The sequence below is a fragment of the Stegastes partitus genome, unplaced genomic scaffold (genome assembly GCF_000690725.1).
Source record: "Stegastes partitus isolate 25-593 unplaced genomic scaffold, Stegastes_partitus-1.0.2 Scaffold380, whole genome shotgun sequence".
Taxonomy (NCBI): domain Eukaryota; kingdom Metazoa; phylum Chordata; class Actinopteri; family Pomacentridae; genus Stegastes; species Stegastes partitus.
In genome coordinates, this window is record NW_007578111.1 from 254,871 (window position 1) to 275,102 (window position 20,232).

The following is a 20,232-nucleotide window of genomic DNA, read 5'->3' on the forward strand; positions in this document are numbered from 1 at the left end:
TCTTGTACATCAGCTGGACTTCTGATAATTATCTCAACCCTCAGTATTTCAAGAATGACAATGTGACTCAAGGCACTTTGTTGTGTGTGTTTTTCACTTTGGTTGAGGCATTTAGGTGCAGTCTGGTGTGTTTCTGGCTCTGTTTGTGCAGAACAATGATGTGGCCTAAATGGTGAGCAGGGGGATTTTAACTCTTCCTGCGCTGACCTGATGATTTAAGGAGTATCAGCAAAGTGAGAGTGTGTGTGTGTGTGTGTGTGTGAGTGGGATGGTTGAGGTTCAGAAACTGGGCACCAGATGTGCGGAAGTGTGGCGATACGCAGGCTCCTCCTCTTAGCACAGAGAGCCTTCAGCCAATGGAAACCTGGACAGAACCCCACTGATGGGTTTCACCGACGTACCTTGCGTTCAGTCTCTATCAACGAGATTTAATTGTGATCATGTTGCCCGCAGCTAGTAATGAATCCAAACTGCGCACCAGCGACAAGGCGCTGGAGGCTCAGCCAGATGCGGCATGAGTGTAATCTCCCGTGTTTTGTGCTTATGGTTCACATTCCACGGATATGGACGTTATGGCGTCGTGCCAAAGTGCTCTTCTGACACTGTGTGGTTGCCCAGGAAACTGCATCCTCTGCAGGGATGCACACCGAGTTGCGTAATCAAGCTGCTGAGGCGAGAAACCAAAACAGAGAAAACACAGCGCAGGTCTGGCAGCTGCACAACAAATGTTCTGTTATTCTTTTACGGTTCAGTGACAAACTGTAACCGAGTAAAATATGTTTGCGTAAATATGGTACCAGGAAAACTAAAGATTTGTCTTAAAAACATGTTGACTATGAAAATAAACACGCCTGACAAAAAAAGGCATAAAGCTGACACACTCAGTTTGACATTTTTATTCATTATATTTGGCTTGAAGTACTAAAAAACAAATAAACAAACAAACAAACAAACAAAACGCTCCATTCAAAGCACACAACAGGATCAGAGTTCATGTGTAATTTCCATCAGTTCTCTGGAAAAGTAAATAAGCAATAAAATAAATAATAATGTGTGAGAACAGTCGTTAGATGTGCTGATGAAACCGTTCCAAGAAACCCAAAGTCTGAACTTGTCCTCAGTGTTTGACAATTCATTCATAATGCTACGTTGGCATGAGTTTAAAAGGGCGCTGACTCTGACATTTATCCGCTTAGAAACGATCCAAGTTTGAAGTTATGCTCCGGGGAGTGGCTGTTTACTGCGGCCAAGGCGTCGAGGATGAACGCTTAAAGGAGGGAGAAGGAGAGAAAAAAACAAGTCATTTTAGATCAAATTCAGGATTTGATTGCTTCGTACTGAATGCAAGTCAACATTTGGACGCTGGTGTGTTCAGGGCAGCAAAAAAAGATCACTTCAACCAAGAACCAGCAAAAAGAACATTAAAACACATCATGTTACCTTCACAGCTCTGAGATGTAACAGATAATCAGATGGTCTTTCAGACATACATGAGTGTGTTTCTAGTTTAAACAAAGTGAATTAAATTGAAAATCAGCTTGACTCTGGTCTCCAGAAGTCATCAAACCACCTCTACTGAATTAACACGACAGGAATGTGTGCACAGCACTGAGGAGGGAAACAGATTGAGCCTCTCACCTCCTCCTACAACAGGGTCTCCACACTTTGCCGAGCAGCGTCGCTCTGAGCGCAGCGCAGCCTCGGATGTACAGGATGGGGGTCAGGGCGGCGTTAATTCGGGGCAAGATGCGCAGGGGGTCAGTGCCTTCATTCCTAAAGCTGTAGCAGGTGGTGCCAATTAAATTACAGGCAGTAACATGAGAGAATATCGGAAGCCACGTCCCGAGGAAGAACACAGCCACCACCAGGATGAGATAGACCGACGAGCGCTTGCTCTCCGTCTCCTCAGACGACTGCTCCCTCCCCAGCTGGAACCTGGCTATGATGAACAGCTTGATGTTCAGCCCTATCATTATAATCACTGTCACTATGTTCCCAATAAACGAACCAATGCTCGCAATGCGTCTGGCAATCCCCACTGCAACCAGGTTCTGGATGGCCACGATGAAGAACGCGTAGGCCCAGTAGGCGACGATGACCATCAAGGTCCTGTTTCGGGTCATGCGCTGCGAGTATTTGAAGGGCGACACTACTGCGTGGTATCTGTCGGCCTGAGCAGCCAGGATGGCCATGTAGGATATGCCTAGAAACGTGGGCACCACGTAGAAGGTTGTGGTGGGGGAGTCAAAGGTGTCCTTCACATCCAGAACACCCACATAGTAATAGGACACGCCGGAGCAGATGTCGCTGAGGCAGGTGCTCAGCATGTACATGAAGCGGTTCTCTTGGCGCAGCGCCTTGTTGAGCAGGATGGAGAGAGACGCGGACACGTTGAGGAAAATGATGGCCGCGGCCAGGAAGATGCTGAAAAGGAACATCATGACATTGCCAAAGCTGGTGAGGGGCAGCACGGGAGACAAAGCATGGCTGGTGTTACTCATCGGTGCGGAGAAGACGTGAGTGCAGCAGAGTGCTCAGGTCTTCATGGCACGGCAGAGACTGGCAGCGGTGCAGCTGTAGAGTGCACAGCTGGGAGGCTTCACCAGTCCGCTGGTTTATGTAGGAGCTGTAGTCAGGCTGAGAGAGGAGGTCCACCTCAGCGACTTCTATTCCCCTGAAGGGCACAAACACCTGAGCAAACAAACAGACAGCAACTTATTCAGATGACTGGAGTTAGACTTTTATCATCACTTATAGGTTCAGTCACTTCACTTTTAAGATCACAGCTTACAGTCTTGACTTCAATGCTTTTAATATATAAAGGAGAGCAGCATCAAGAGAGGCCTTGTAGTGATTACCACTGAAAATCTTTATTATGAGTCCTTTTTGGCAAATTTACACTCCAGGATGGCAAATGTGCTCAGTTGTTAACAGCTGTTTCAGTAGGTGAACTCTCTTTCTAATCACTTTGACTAACCAGTTTTCCTTCTTATGAACTTTACATTTACTGTAAAGCACTTTGGCTGCATTAAAACTGGTCACAAACATTTATTAGTAGACACCAGCCTCTGAAATGTTTTAGATAAAGTAGACAAATGGCCTTAACCAACTATATTTTTACAAATATTTAGTGCATGCTTGCCAATGTTCGGGCTTTAAGGCCAAAAAGAAGCAGTTTTATTCAGAGAAACCTCCCTTGGTTTGGGTATACAGAGCTCATCTAACAGCTACACAACTCTCTCTAATGTGTCCAACTATGAATCGCTGCACAAAGTTAGAGGAATATTGGCGCTTTAAAAAAAAAAAAAAAGTAAATGAAATATGTTTCTCAGTTGGTGAGCTGAGTGTGAAGAAAGAAGTTGCTAAAAGCAGGTGATAACTGTTCAAAGTGTTTGTATTCAGATAAAGGCAGCTGGAACAACTCAGTGTTTCAGGATATGTTTTGTACAATCAACATGTCTAAGCCTGTGAGTCCCTTTGTCTGGGGCGAGAAAAGGATTTTATTAAATGTGTGGGTTTTAGATAGATGTTATTATCAGTCCTTTCAGTAACTCTGTTCTTCATGAAGTGTGTAAACTCCAGTCAAGTCAGGCAACGTAAGTTTTTTTACAGCACATTTGAAACAACAGCTGCTGGTGCCAAAGTGCTTTCCAGTAAATAAAGATGTTCAAAATAAACAAGTTTAAATAATGGGTGAAGGCCCTATAGTGTTCTTTATGGACTAATTTACATATTAGGAATTAACCCCTGCAAAGAATAATTAATAAAACCCACTTTAGCGACTACAATACATCTTAAAGCTGAGACTCCACAGTGTTATTAATGATCTCAGTGGATTTCTACATCATAATGTCCACTGTGAGGCCTGTCACACATTAAGATCTATTAATGCTAATATGAACATAACTCTTTCAGCTTGACTGCATGTAAGTGGAAAGAATTCATGGAGCCTCTTTAGTGCCAGATTAGATTGCTGCTCACAGTCAAGTGCTTTGGTCATATTAGGAAAACAGTGTTTGTTGCTCCCTCTAGTGGCTGAAAAACACACTGTCTGGTGCTGCAGGTGGATCTGTCTGATTGAGCAGCTTTTATAAAGAATAAACACCCAATATCTTTATATAATGGTGCATTAAAAGCCAGAAAATGTAAATACAGTTGAATGACAATAGAGCAAACAGAGCCTTTAAATGATAAATGAGTAAAAACTGACTCTAAGTCTTCTTTCCCTGGATTAAAACAGTGTCTGTTTATGCTGTTGTAACACAAGGTAAGGTAGCAGAAATGTGCAACAGGACTTGAATGAAATACACAAGAGGGTGACAAATTTAAGGGAAAACCTGGTCCAGGGTCCTGCTACAGCGAGGACATCTGGTGGAACTGTTGAGTTGAGAGCGCACCAACGGCTGTACTTCCTCAGGAGGCTGAGGAAATTTGGGATGCCTCCTGAAGTCCTCAGCAACTTCTATAGAAGTTCAGTCGAGGGTGTGCTCACCAGCGCCATCACTGTGTGGCATAGGAACTGGGAAGGCCCTCCAACGTGTAATAAAAACGGCACAAAACATCTCTGGCGTGGCCTTCCCATTGCTGCTGGACATCTACACCAGTAGGGTCATCAGGAGAGCACACAACATCATTAAAGACCACACACACCCACAGCACACACTCTCCATACTGCTGCCATCAGGGAGGCGGTACAGGAGTGTGAAGTCAAGGACCACTAGATTGTCTAACAGTTCCTTTTCTCAGGCCATCAGACTTCTGAACAACCACAAACACTGACTGATCACTGCTGTTCCAGTTCAACATTCCAGCTAACATGTGCCACCAGGCACTGAGCACTTTATGTTTATCTGCTGCTAAATCATCTCACTAATGCTGCTGGTTGTATATAGACGACATGCACCTTAGTTTTTTGTGTCTTTTTATTCTTCTGCATCTGTTTATATTATTGTTTATTTGTTTGTTTATACATATATTTATATTCTTTATTATGTATCTGGGAGTGTACAAAAGAGACGATTTCACTGCCCAGTGTTAAACTGATGTTTTTTTATACTGCACATATGACAATAAATGTCTATCTATCTATCTTGTGGGCATTCTGTTGGCTTGGTTTGGGTCCAAAGAGTCACTGCAAATCATTACAAAGTGGTTCTGAGGCATCACCTTTATCCAGCAGTATGATGAAACATCTGTATCCTGACAGGAAAGCTTCCTTCCAGGATGACTCCATCCACGAGGCTCACTGAACGGTTTGATGAAGACGATGTGCATCTGACAGTCCGGCCTTTGCCGTCATCACATCTCAAACCGGTTCAACACCTGTGATACATTATGGACAGGTGTGTTAGCAGTCTCCACCACTATCATTAAAACCAAAATGTCATTCTCTCTGCTATTCTCTGCTTCTTCCTTGACTCTGAATCATTTCAAACTCTGCCTCTTTATTCAGCTCCACTGGCTCCCTGTTCATGTACATTACAAGGTTATGCTGCTCACCTTCAAAGTGCTCCGTAATCTGGCTCCTCCACACCTGGCACACCTCTCAGCACTGTAAAAAAAAACAAAAAAAAAACAGGCCAAAACTGCAGAAAACATCTACATCCCATATTTGAACTAGTTCCAGCTCGATGACTATGGAGCTCACTCCTGCAGCACATCCATCAGCTGGACTCTGCTGCACAGTTTAAAACATATTTACAATAACATACCCATAATAATTTAAGTGTAATTCACTCATGTCATGTCCACTTTGATCTCATTCTTGTTGCCTAATTATTTGTATTATGCCTGATGTTTTGTGAGGTATCCTGGTGTGTTTTGAATTTATATAAATATACATGAGAGAAAATCTTTTAGGAGGAATGCTGTTCCATCCCTCCAGCGCTACGGCGCACCGAAGCTGTTCTGGTGATATTTATCTTTGTCTGCATGTGATCATTGTCTATACCTGTCAATAGCAGAAACGTGGCAGCAGATGACCAAATAAACATCTAAGGGCACACTGCTGTAAACCTCCAGTATCACTGTAGCATAAAAAGGGAAGGCAGAGTCAACAAGAGTGCGTTTTTTTTTTAAGAGTATATGTTGATTCGGATGAAAGTCAGAGGAGGAAGTAGTGTGGAATATGAACTATTAAGCAAAAAAAAGATAAAAACTTATTAAAAGTATTCCTGGATCATCCAGTTGGAAGCAGACGCACCAACTTGTTGTGGAAACCAGAGGACGCACAGAGAGCTGACAGGTGATCAGCGTGTTTGTACCTTCATCAAACACCCTGAGACTCCTCACCTGTCCGACATGCGTCACCTGTAAACATGTCACTCTGCTGTCCTCCAGAGAGTCGGAGGTTTGCTTCAACTCTGAGCGTTCAGCACCACTCATCTATAAATATCCTGGAAGCTGGTCTTGCCGCGGAGCGTCAGGATGCTCCTCAACGCCACCATCCCTCTGTCGGTGGACTTCGACACTCCGGAGGACTTCCTCATCTTCACCTTCCACATTCTGTTCGCCACAAGCGCCGTGCTCGTCGCCGGCTCGGTGGTCATCGGGATCTCCTCCACACGGTCCCTGCGAGGCCAGAACCGCTTCATCTTCATGCTGAACACGAGCATCAGTGACACTCTGACCGGCTTCTCGGTCTACTACCTGGGCCTGTTCGACGTCCAGGAGGGCTACCCCTCCAGGAACGGGACGTACTACATCCTTCCATCATTTCTAGGTGTAAACGTGTTAACCTTCCTCTTCGCTCAGTTTGATCGCTACTTTGCTGTGTGCCATCCCTTCTTCTACAACCGCTTCATATCCAGGTCTGCTGTCATTGGAATTTGCGCTTTTTGCTGGATCTACACATACTCCATCCTCACGGTGCAGAACCTGGTGCCCATCTCCAAAGCGGCGCAAATCAACGCGTTTGGCGTCATGACTTTTCAGATTATAGTTCTCATTAAAGTGCTCATGACGGTTAAATTGTACATCATAGCCAGGAGCCACCTGGTGAGGGAGGCGCCCTGCGCCGACAGAGACAACAAGAAGGAGTCGCTGCGCATTATTGTGTTCGTGGTGATTTGCTTCTTGGCTCTGTGGTGTCCATCCTTTGTCAATATCATTGTCAGACAGTTGACCAGGAAGGGTCTGAGGTTTAGGAATGAAGCCACCAACCTGTTCGCCACCATGGCGCGCCTGAACGCACTGGTCACTCCAGCCGTGTACATGTGGGGCAGCCCGGCGCTGAGGGGGGCCGTGTGGAGGACGGTGTGGAGGAGGGTCTGTCCGACGCGCAGGGTCAGGTGAGAGCCACTAGAAGTGACGTAAAACATGTTGTGTTTCAGTTTTGCGCATGAATAAGAGGTGTTAGACTGTAACTGTCTCTCTGTCTCTTTTACAGAATTGGCTTCAGCTTCACAGGCGTGACCAGGATCTTATGATGAAGCATCATGTGACTGAATCAGCGGCTGACAGGCTGTTGGATGTGTTTCTGTCAGTCCTGATTCCATGTAAGGCCTCAATCACCACGGTTTGAATGGTTTTTGTAAAAATGAGACAAAGGGCAGATTGGAAAGTTAATTCTGTTTGTTGAATTCAAGTGTGCCACAAAAAATGAAATACAAACTGTGAGACTTTGACATGAATCGAGAGGAAATCAGGAGAAAATCTTCCTTAAAGTGCCTCCAAACCTACCGAGGACATTCAAGGCCACGAATTCTGACATTTTATCTGCAAACGATGTCTCGTTTTCCACATCATACGCACCTGTCACACTGTTCGTTTCTAAGCTTTTAACAGAATAAAATTATATTTCGATTACCTGCTTTTAATACCTGCTGACTGTTGCTTATTAGAATATGCACTGTGTGGTTTTGTTTCTGAAAAGCTTCATCCAGGTGCTGCACTGCAGGTTTTGATGCCTGTTTTGGTTTTTGTACGTATTGGGCGATTTTTTTGTTACAAAACCAGTCATAAAAATGATAAAACTCATATTCTACAGCAGAACAAAGGGAAATTTGAACCACCTGAAATGGTAATAATGGTGTGGAGCTTTTCTTTCAGATGCTCAGGTTAATGTGACGACCTCTGTGGAGGACTCAGGCCACAACATAACCGTAAATATTTCTGTTCTGAAATAATGTGTCCAGCTGTGATAAAGACTCCAGAATGATCCTGTTAAGCAAAGGTGGCTCATTTGTCTACATGGATCTGGAGCAGTTCGGGTTTTTTTTATCTCTTTCCCAAATATGCAACAAGCAGGATTCTGTCTGCAGTTACTTCTGATGGAAAAAGGGCTGTAAACTGTGAAGGTTTTGCTGATTTATTCTTGATACAACTCTTGGGCCAAAAGCGTAAAATTTGTGCACAAAGACAGAAACATGGGAAGGTTTATAGACCTGATTCTGTCACTGCTGGCGCTCTTGCACGAGCCTGTTGTGTAGAATTTACTTCAGGAGAGGATCTGAATAAAGCTTCCACCACTGATTTGTAGCGTTCATCATGAAAGAGGCTTTACAAATTAGATCATTGCACAGTTGAGAGATCTGTGAAAACATTTTTACGCACAGCAGTGTTTGACTTACGGTGCGTTGGTTTGTGTGTTGATACATCTGGGTCCTGGTGCGGAATCATGCTGCCAAGCTGTTTTTGACTCAGTTAAATTTCCTGCAAACCAGCCATTAAAAAAAAGCGTTAACACATCAAACCTGAAAATTACGATCCAAGAATAAAAAAACTCAAAAACAGGGGACTTCGTGCGGCGGATCGGAGACTTGATCTTGTTTCTGCAGATTAAACACAACGATGAAAGTCTAAAAAAAACCCCAAATGTTAATTGGGTAGAAACACAGCAGGCCGCTCCAACAGGCTGCACTGCAGCAGTACGCGATAAATAGGAGCACGAAATGCGCAACAGCGAGACGCAGCAACTAGAAGAAAGTGTTAGAAACAGGTTCATGTTCATTCGTACCTGGATGGAATCAGCTGCTATCAGCGCTGTGACCCCGACAGCTGCAGGTTCAGCACCTTGGACAGCTCAGTGCTCTCCCCAAAAAGAGAAGCCAAGATGGTGGAGGGTGAGAGGAGTTTATCTGAACTGTTCTGCTCTCATGAACACACTTTTCCTCTTCTTGTTTGTATGAAACAAAGGCAACAATAAAGATTTAAAAGAGATTTCAAGAATTTAGGAAGCAGGGAAAGTTCCTCCAACATGATGTTTTTAAAGAAAACATTTTAATCTAATGCTCAAAGAACGTTTCAAGCATATTTACAATTTCATATAATGTTCCTGTGACGTTAAAAGTGAATGAAAACGTTTTACATCCAGATTATGTTCCATGACAACAAAAGAAAAATGTTCTCCAACTAACATTCTAAACATGTTTTCAGATGATCTTCAGGAGACAGAACGTGTTTTGTGCTGTGACACATTAACAAAGGTGGAACGTTTTACCTGCAACGTTCTGAGGATGTTTTGGGGATGTTGTAGAGGGAACACATTCTTCTATAAAACGTTCCCACAACACCAATTTAAGGAGGTTCTCTGTGTAACATTCAGCGTTTTTAGAGAAAACCCGTTCAGAGAAATCCTGACTATAAGAAAAACATTCTGGAAAGTAAAAGAAAATCCCACAACATTACTGGAACCTTCCCACAGCCTGTTTAGAACATAATTTTTTGGGCTGGAAATGGCGTCAGTTAGCTTCCCATTAATCTGCTCATCTCTGTCTCCTCCTACTTACATCCCTCAGCATTAAAATGAAAAGCCAGCACCACTAAAAGCTTTTAAAAGACAGCTCCTGCTCTGTTTGGGTCGCAGTTCGGCTGCTGCCAGCGCGCGCCATGAACCTCTCCATCACTCCCATCCCTCTGTGCGTTGACTTCGACTCTCCGGGAGACTACTTCCTCTTTATCTTCCACGTCTCGGCCGGGGTGAGCACCGTGCTGGTCGCAGGCTCCGTGGCTGTAGGCATCATCAGCACCCGTGCGCTCTTAAGACAGAACCGCTTTCTGTTTATGTTGAACACAAGCATTTGCGACACGATGACCGGCTGCGGCATTTTCTATCATTTCCTCTTCGACGTGCGCGTGGGGTTCCCGTCTAAAAACGGGACTTACTACATCCTGCCCTCTCTCCTCGGAGTCAACATCATGACCTTCCTGTTCGCGCAGTTTGACCGCTACTTCGCGGTGTGCCATCCCTTCTTTTACAACCGCTTCATCAGCATCAGGGTGGTTATTTGCGTAAACGTGTACAGCTGGGTGCACGTGTTCGGCCAGCTGCTCATCCAGCACATGGTGCCGCTGTCCAAAGCCATAGAGATCGGCATATACAGCAGGATCAGCCTGCTGCTGATTATTATCACCAAAATAGCGATGACAGTGAAGCTGCTGGTGGTGGCCAGACACCAGCTGCTCCGGGAGCCTCCGGGCCCGGACAGAGACGCCAAGAAGGAGTCCCTGCTGATCATAGTGCTGGTGGTGGTGTTCTTCCTGCTGCTCTGGGGTCCGTCCATGCTCTACACCGTCCTGTCCACGCTGACGGGGAAGTATCTTGACATTAAAAACGACGCCGTGAATCCGATGAAGATCCTGTCGAGGAGCAACGCGCTGTGCACTCCGTCCCTGTACCTGTGCGCCAGTCCTGCGCTCAGAGCGGCCGTGTGGGGAAGCGTGTGGAGCAAAGTCTGCTGCTGCAAAAGAGCCAAGAGGTTGGTTGGTTGGTTGGTGGAATGAATTGGGAAAATAATGCTTCATTGCTATTATATCTTTAAACAGACCTAAGCTGCAGCCCAACGTGTGTCCCGACACTCATCTGTGTCTGATCATATGAAGGAGTGCGGCACATGCAGGCTGCTGATGCGTTAAAATCAAAGGCAGGTTTGGTTTGAATTATTAGTGACGCTCAGTCATAACGTTTGCTTGAAAACAGGTCCATCATCTCTGTTCAGAATGTGTTTATCAAGTCTGCTTTAGGCCTCATTTACTGTCGAGGTGCAGAGAAAAGATCTGACTCCATGTCTAGATTGCGCATCCAAAACGCGTGAATTCTAACCCTCCTCTTACCTTCAGATTTACTGACATCTTTTATCCTTGGGTTCAGTTTGACTCCAGCAATTTAAACCTGCAGAAAACATCGTAATTAAAATTGTTACCCAACTGTATGTGTAAACAGCCCTTTAAATAAAACTGAAAAAAAATGATGCCAACGACTTATTTAGAGATGTTGAACTGTTAGACTGACCCCAAAGATAACAGGAGGGTTCGTTTTAATTCTGTCCAGGTGTTTTGTTAAAAATGAAATTCAATCTATCGACTAAAACCTATTATGCTGGAGATTTAATGAAAAAAATTAGTGATTCATCAGCAACAACGTCTGAAAAAGGCCACCAGCTTAAGGCCATGTGTTTGTTTTACTGAATGACAAGAGCCTGAAAATACTTGAAACTGAATTTCTAGATGAAGGTGAATCGGCCAGAGAGATAAAGCCTTTGTTCTGAATGGCTATAACCGGATCAGCAGGTTATTGGTGCAGCCTGAACACGCACTGTTCTAAATCAAAGGAGCATTTTTTAAAATCAGTTTTGCGCATGACTAAAATGAATCCTAGTGTTACTGTAACTGTCTTTTTCCACCTCCTCGCTCTCTTTGCAGGATTGGCTCTAAGTTTGACGGAGTGAAAAACAACAATGAAGCAGCGAGCATCACCATGAAGGTCCCACAGAGACAGGAATAAATGGAATGAATGTGTTTGAGTCACTTGTGATTAAAATGTGTGTTTTAAAGGCTGAAGCAAAGCGTAACTCAGGGTGTCGTCTGAGGTGAAACATGGCCTCAGACGAGGTGAAGAGACTCATTATATTATCTGGGTTATCCATTCTAAGTCCATTAATTCTGACATTTCATTAGAAAACATTGTTTTTCAGCTGAAACACACCTGCCACGCTGACCAGTAAGGCTTCTAGCCGAAACTAATTAAATATTTGGATGACCTTCTTTTGATTTCACGTTGTTGTTGTTTCTTATATTAAACTTATTGTGTGACTCTTTGTTCTGGAAAACGAGTCTTCATCAGGTGCTGCAGTACAGGTTGTAGAAGGAGGATGTTTTCCTGAGGTCAGAGTCTTTGTTTTCTGTCTTGTTTGACTTTAAAGTGTTTATTTTTAGGTTTGGGGCATTTTACAGATTCAATAATTAGACAATATAATGTGTAATAATAATATATTATATGTAAAAACAAACAAACAAAAAACAATAGAAAAAAACTGTGACATTAATGAGAAAAACATGAAACAAACAAGGTTTTACTATAAGATGATTAATTAAGATTCAGCACTCTGGACTGATGGTGTGTCTCCTCAACAACAGTGATGATGGCAGCAGGAAGATAAACCTAAACTATAAAAGCTCTTATCAGCACAACTTCTAGTGTGTACGTCTATTACTGGCTAAATGAATCAAACGGGCCTTTAAAACGTTTTTAAAGACATTTAACAAAATCATATTTATGTTGAACTCAATCATTCCTGACGACCTTCATTGTGTTTTCTATCAGTTTCTATTTGGTGTGAAGACTTCACGTCTATAAATGGGGCTTATTATATAACATACATACATATAAATGAGAATATTTAAGATGCTGAGGCCTGTTTTCACTCCAGTGCTCAGCCCTGTCTCTCCCTGACATCATGCTACTACTTGCAGGGTTGCAACAGCTCAGCAAGAAATTAAAATGATTCCTGACACGTGTATTATAAAAAGTTAAAACATCGAGGAGGCCTATTATCAGCTGAGCCACTTGTAATCATCATGTGAGGCCGTCTTTGTCCCCTTAAAGGTGAGATCATGACAACATAAAATCTCAAATCTGAAAAGGTTTCTATTCAGTGATGCAGGTTGCAGAAGAGAACTCTGATTTCACCGACTAATGACCAAGTTTCATTTGACTTAAACAAAACTTATCAGCTGAATTCTGTCGTCCAAGAACATCCGCAGTGACGCCTGTCCTAATAAATACTAAGAACAAACCTGACAGTGAATTTAAACTGGGTGTTTTTTTCCTCTTCAGCACCGTTTATGCAGGTTTTCAAATTACGGATGAAATCTTTAGTGTGAATTTAATATTAACAAGAATAATAATTATTATAATTGATGCTAAATGACAATAAAGTTGTTATTTTTGCTTCTATATTTACTTCATACTGCCGGCCTGCTGACTTCTCCAGACAGTTGTTGTTGTGAGCAAAGCATCTGTCAGGTTGTTCCAGCCATCACCAATTCAGTGTCTCTATCAATACCTGGCATATTTATGTGTTTGATTGCTCATATATATATTTATATTCATGTTTCTTTTCTGCAGTCACAGGTTTCAGAGCATGCACAGGTCATGACCCCAGCAATGCATTTGTGTTGATTATTATTTGGATTTTAATATTAAAATCATCTTGCAGAGATTTTCAGGGCACAGTTTGCAGTTATCTGGTGTGTAATCTGTTATTTTTTAAAAGGTTTTCAGATCAGATTTTCTGCTTTTACAAATAAAATTGCAGAAAAATTATATTCATTTAAATACTTAGCACGAAAAATAATTCAAAACAATTGAAAAAAAAAGTAATGTTCACATGCAAGATTTAGAAAAATGCTCATTAATTCTTTTACAGTGTTTGACTGATAAATTACAACAAGACATTGTTTTTGAGGGTATTTAAAAGGTAGGTTAAAAAAGAATAAATAAATAAAACTCAATATTTTCCGTGTATTTGACATTATTTTAAAGAAAATGTTGCAGTTATTTGACGAGTGACTTTGAATTATGCCTAAAATAAAAGAGAATAAAGGAGAAAAGAAACTGAAATAAATAAAAAAAAAAGTAAATAAAAAAAAAAGGGAAAAAAAGAGAAAATGTTTATGAACTTGCTTGAAGGCTCGCCACAGATTGGATCAGTGAGCTCAGACCATGTGAGGGAGGGAGGACAGTCTGGATTCAGACGAGCAGCTTATAAACCATAAAGTGACTGAATGAAGCCGCATTAATGAAACGATGCTCCTCTCCAACATCACGCACTCTCTGACTGCAGGAGTGCCTCTGTCGGTGACCTTCGACCATCCTGTGGACTATCTCATCTTCATTTTCCAGGTTCTATTCGCCTCCACCGCCGTCCTGCTCGCCGGACCCGTGGTCGTCTCCATCCTGGCCACCAGAGCGCTTTACCTCCAGAACAGGTTCATCTTCATGCTCAACACCAGCGTCTGTGACACGCTGGTGGGCTTCTCAGTCTTCTATGTGGGTCTGTTTGATGTCCAGGAGGGCTATCCTTCCAGAAACGGGACTTACAACGTGCTGCCCTCTCTCCTCGGGGTCAACATCATGACGTTCCTGTTTGCGCAGTTTGACCGCTACTTTGCGGTTTGTCATCCGTTCGTCTACTCGCGCTTTGTGAAACGTTGGGTGGTTATTTGTGCAAATGTCTACTGTTGGTGTCACGTCTACGGCCAGCTGGTCATCTCGAGGTTCCTGCCCCTTTCCAAAGCGATCCAGGTGTATGTTTTTACTATAGTCTGCCTGCAAGTCATCGTGCTCACCAAAGTGGTCATGACCATCAAACTGTACGTTGTGGCCCGATACCAGCTGGAGAGAGACCCGCCCAGCACCGACCGGGAGAGCAAGAAGGAGTCTCTGAGAATCATCATCTTTGTGGTCATCACCTTCCTGCTGCTGTGGTTTCCTTCTTTCATTAACATCATCCTCAGACTGGCGCTGGGCGCGGGGCTGACGTTCAGGAACGAAGCCAGCAACCTGTTCGCCATCATGGCGCGTTTTAACGCAGTGTCCACCCCGGCGGTGTACCTGTGGGGCAGTCCGGCCCTGAGGAGAGCCATGGTGAAGACAGTGTGGGGCAGAGTGTGTCCGCGGTGCAGGAGGAGGTGAGGAGTGCAGTAAACGTGTTGTTTCTGTCGGTGGTAAAAGTGCAAAAGGCTCAGCTGCTGTTCATGTTCTGTGTTTGTCAGAGTCTCGTCCTGTTCTGTGAAGGCAGGAGGCAAAGGAAGGCCGCTGGAGACCCACTGACTGACACACACACACCGACCACGACCAGACTGCATAGACACGACTAAAGGGGACCAGGAAAAACCACGGAAACTGTGAAGAGAACAAAAAATAAAATCATTCTTGAATTTTTTCTTTGTCACAGTTTATTGGATCAAAAATTAACGTTTTTAAACATTTTTCTGTCATTTTACAGATTTTCTCTGTTTCGGTAAATCAGACAATGATACATGAAAAAAATAATTACATGTGATCCATAAGTGGTTAGCACCGTTGCCTCACAGTTAGAAGGTCGTCGGTTCGCGTCCCGGTGAGGACACCCGGGATCTTCCTGCGTGGAGTCTCCATGTTCTCCCCGTGCAGCGTGGGTTCTCTCCGGGTTCTCCGGCTTCCTCCCACAGTCCAGAAACATGCTGAGGTTAATTGGTGATTCTAAATTGTCCGTAGGTGTGAATGTGAGTGTGCTTGGTTGTCTGTCTCTAAGTGTAGCCCTGTGATAGACTGGTTACCTGTCCAGGTGAACCTGCCTTCACCCTGAGTCAGCTGGGATAGACTCCAGCCCCCCATGACCCTGGTGAGGATTAAGAGGTGACTGATCCATAAAAACTGACTAAAATAGGCACAGTGAGGAGACCGCAGTACCCACATGCGGTGATGTTGATTTAAAAACATTTTTTTTTAAAAATGAAAGGGAAAAAAAAGGAGAAATCTTTTGTTCGACATTAGTTTGTGTTCGTTAACAAAATTACGCAAAACCTTACTGGCCAAATGTCGTTGGAGAGTTGGAACGTGGCCAAAGGAACAACCTGTAAAATGTGATGTGGATTCAGATCACTTTACTTAAAATAATGAGAGAGAGAGTTGTAGCCTTGACGAAGGAGTGCTCTTCTAATTAAACAAGACTAAAAAAAACAAACAAACATTAAAAAAAAGGTACCGCTATTAGGTTTAATTACCTGGAAATAGTTTCCAACAATACTGAATGTATAACAGCTATTTGTTTATCAGACAGGCACAAAACTAGAACTGTTTTCTATTGTGGCTCCATCAGGCTGAGTCCAGCAAAAGCTGAATACATGTCTCATAATGCTGTAAAAGAAAACCCTGCTCAATAACTAAAAATCATCCGACAAAATAAGAAAGGTGCAATACTGCAACGTTCTAAGTAACTTAATGAAATTAAATAATAATTAAAAAAAGTTTTCCTGGCAAAAATAAAAATGAGTGTTTGAATTTTAGTTTTTTCTTTACAGTGTAGACACAAACATTTCTTAAACCTTTTCACTGTATTTATTTGAACAATTTACTATTATTTTACAGATTTTCCTTGTTTTGTTAAATTACAGATGATAACTAGAAACGTCATTTTTTATTTGTTTTTATATTTTATTTACTATTAAAAGCCTGAAGAAACAGATAAACACTGTAAACAATGCGTCCAAATTCAGTATTTTTGCAAGAGTAATTTGTTTTTACAATATTTAATCTTAACCTGTTTCTTTTACGTGCAGAAGGATGATAAAATTCTAAATTTTTAACTTAACTACAGAATGTCCCTGTTTTGTTAAATTAATCAAATTAGATCATTAGAAAAGTTTTCCTGTTGACTGCTAAAGCAGGCCAAACTGTACATAATGCCCACATTTAAAGTGTGTTTCTACAAATTGTAATTATTTCTTTTCCAGTGTGATCATAAAATGCTAAAAATATAATTATTTTAGATATTTGTCTTTATTTGTTCCTAGTTTTTCACAGTATTGCACCGCTTTAAAAAAACAAAACAAAAAAACATTTCTGGCACTTCAGCAGATTTTTTTTTTAGTGTTTGTGAGGAAAACAACTCTCTGTGTGACTTGTGCATAAAAAAGAAAAAAAACCACGACATTGGCTCATGTCACCTCCAGGGATTCAGACTTGCTCCTATAAAACACTGGTTGCGCGTAAGAAGCGTTTGCGCACAAACGATGCTCGTCTCCAACATGACAGCCTCTCGGACAGGAACAGTGCCCCTCTCGGTGGACTTCGACAGTCCTGAGGATTACTTCATCTTCATTTTCCAGATTCTATTCGCCACAGCCACCGTCCTGGTGGCTGGAACGGTCGCCGTCTCCATCCTGGCCACCAGGGCGCTGCGCCTCCAGAACAGGTTCATCTTCATGCTCAACACCAGCGTCTGTGACACGCTGGTGGGCTTCTCAGTCTACTACCTGGGTCTGTTTGACGTCCAGGAGGGCTATCCTCCCAGAAACGGCACGTACAATGTGTTACCGTCACTTCTAGGCATTAACATACTGACGTTTCTGTTCGCGCAGTTCGACCGCTACTTTGCCGTGTGCCACCCGTTCATCTACAGCCGCTTCATCACCAGACAGTTCGTGATCGGCATCAACGTGTACTGCTGGCTCTACAACTTTGCGCACTTGCTCGCCAGGAATCTGCTGCCCCTCTCCAAAGCCATGCAGCTGTACGTGTTCAGCATCGTCTTCTTCCAGCTCATCGTGCTCACCAAAGTGGTCATGACCATCAAACTGTACGTCATCGCCAGGTACCAGCTGGAGAGAGACCCTCCGAGCGCAGAGCGGGACAACAAGAAGGAGTCCCTCAGAATCGTGATCTTCGTGGTCATAAGTTTCTTGGTGCTGTGGTGTCCGTCTTTTGTCAATATCATCATCAGATTCGTGGCAGGAGGAGGGCTGACGTTTAGAAACGAGGGCACCAACCTGTTCGCCATCCTGGCTCGTCTGAACGCCCTGTGCACGCCGTCCGTGTACATCTGGGGGAGTCCTGCTCTGAGGGAAGCCATGCTGAAGACGGTGTGGGGCAGAGTGTGTCCACGCTGCGACAGGAGGTAAACACGGTGCGTGAAATCCAGCATTTACGACTGTATGCGTGCATTAAATTATCTGTGACTCGTGTCTTTCAGAGTTGGATCCTTTCACAGGAAGACAGACGAATAAGTCGTGGAGGTAACAAGGACTCCCCCCTCAGCACTTTAATCTAATGATCTGTGGGTTTTGTTTTTACTTTTTGTCTCCCTGAATGATTTGATTGAAAATACACACCCTACTGAATATGCAGTCAGTTTTTGTTTTGTGAGCTGTTCCCTTTCTTGGATTTCTGGCATTATCACTAGTCTTGATAATAAATGTGTTAAAATCAGTGCTGTGCTCCTAAAAGTCATTTATATTCACAGCAGGGGCAGCATCTGTCATTTAGACTCGAGAAATAACAAAAAACACATGTAAAATAAAAGGGCCTGTTCAGTTTGAAGAATGGCTGTTAATCTGTTATATATATTTTTAAAATAGCAAATGATCGTCTGTAAATTAATTTAACCTGTTGTCTGTTTCAAAAAGTGACTGATTATCCTCATGCATCTGCTCCCCAAATTCTAACCAACACAGTTTTTATTTTAAACAGGTTGAAATAGTTTTAAAGGACCAGTTCAGTTCATATAATGCTGTTTTCAACATGCAGCCACTACATCGCTACTGACATGTTATTATTGCATCAAAATGACTTGATTTAATTCATAATTTAAACGAAAGATCATTTCATTATATATATATAAAACCCATCAGGTTATTTACAGTCTATACGCAGCCTATTATTGTAACCATCATGTCTCTTTACATCTTTACCATCACCACAGATACACGGTTCTGTACAGCTTATTGATCCAGATAAAAGCAGCTTTAGGTGAATAAATTCCATGATGCAGCTCTGACAAGCAGCAGATCAGCGTTTGGCACAATGAACGTCTTTCCAGATTAACAACACAGTTTACTGGGTTTTGACAAGAAAAATAGGAAAAAATACTAATTACCTCAGCTCATCTAAATTATTCTGTTGTGCTATCAAGCTGTAGGCGAACAAGGCAGCTTTTACTGTCCTTTTTGTTTGTTTTCTGAGCTTTAGAGTTTTCTAGTTTTGTCCTTAAGCTTCTGCAAAGCAACAAGGAGCTGTTGTGCACAAACTAAATCCTTTATGCCACTTGTTAGAGCAGGCTTACGTCGGTTTTTGAACATTAAACACAAGGAATTAAAACCTAATAACATGCCCCCTAATTTGACTTTTTTATTTTTAATCGTTTTAAAAATTAATAAACTCAAGTTAAGGGGAATTTTTAAACAGATCAGTGCAGAAAAAAAACCCCACAAAAACCCAGCATGCATTTTGATTCAAAACGTTTATGATATTTATGTTTCATGACTCAAGTTAATTATTTCATGAAAACTCCTTTCATGGACTTTATTCTTTATTCATGAGTTAAATGTTTGCTGTAACAAGACGACCTGAAATGACAGAAGACCGACAGCCTTGTGTTGAAGCATAATGTGATAAAAACTGTAAACGTCGACCCAGAAGATTTAAACGTTCAAATTAAATGAAAGAAATCAGTTTTAGGCAGCCGCTGCTTTAACCATTCAGTTTCAGCAAATAACACTTAAAAATGTGCATTTACTTGAAGCCACAATCTTTACCTATTTTTCTATCAATGTGCGATGCTTTCCATCACCCCAACACGTGCAGTTTGTGAAAAGAAAACTTCTCATATTGCAGCTTAAACAGGCCGAGTGGCTTAAACTGCTTCAGGACCGCGGTCAGCTCCACGGTCAGCTCCACATCTGCAGAGTTGTTCAGGCACAAGGTCTAAATCCTAACGCATCAGCTACGCTCTGATGAAAACAATATTTACTTCCTACAAATAAATAAAACATTACAAAAGATGAAGCTCACTGGAGGTCATGATCAGTTTTCTGTCTCTGTTACTGCCTCCTCCTGCACCCATCCCATCTCACAGAGTCCTCCCATGATCCCTCAGTCACAGCAAACCAAACAGACTTTCCACTTTGCAAAGGTGATCTTTAAAGCAGAATAGGTTTGCAGGTGATATTCGGACTCTTAGCTGCTCATCATGACCAGGCAGCAGCTCCTGAGACAGCAGGAAGGATTCATGCTGACCACAAGCTTTGACCTGTAACACTGCGTCTCAACTGACGGAGATGAATGCTGACTTTAAAAACAAGCTGTAGGTCAGGAACACAATCCAAAACCTGGTTTGAATATATGTTTACTTTGGCTGTAACTAAGCTTTTACTATTATAGAACTTATTTGCTGCACTTCCACATAAAAAAGTGATCATATGTAAATGAATCATGCAGAAAGACAAACTTCACCTGCCGCATAAAGTGAAGTC

At 42.6% G+C, this 20,232-nt stretch overlaps 1 protein-coding gene across 1 annotated transcript; it reads left to right on the forward strand.

The window, feature by feature from the left end:
• Positions 1–14,026: 14,026 nt before the first annotated feature.
• Positions 14,027–14,914, forward strand: LOC103359551 (trace amine-associated receptor 7e). The gene has a single exon (XM_008284946.1). It carries the CDS (start codon positions 14,027–14,029, stop codon positions 14,912–14,914), a length of 888 nt encoding a protein of 295 aa, XP_008283168.1.
• Positions 14,915–20,232: the final 5,318 nt, after the last annotated feature.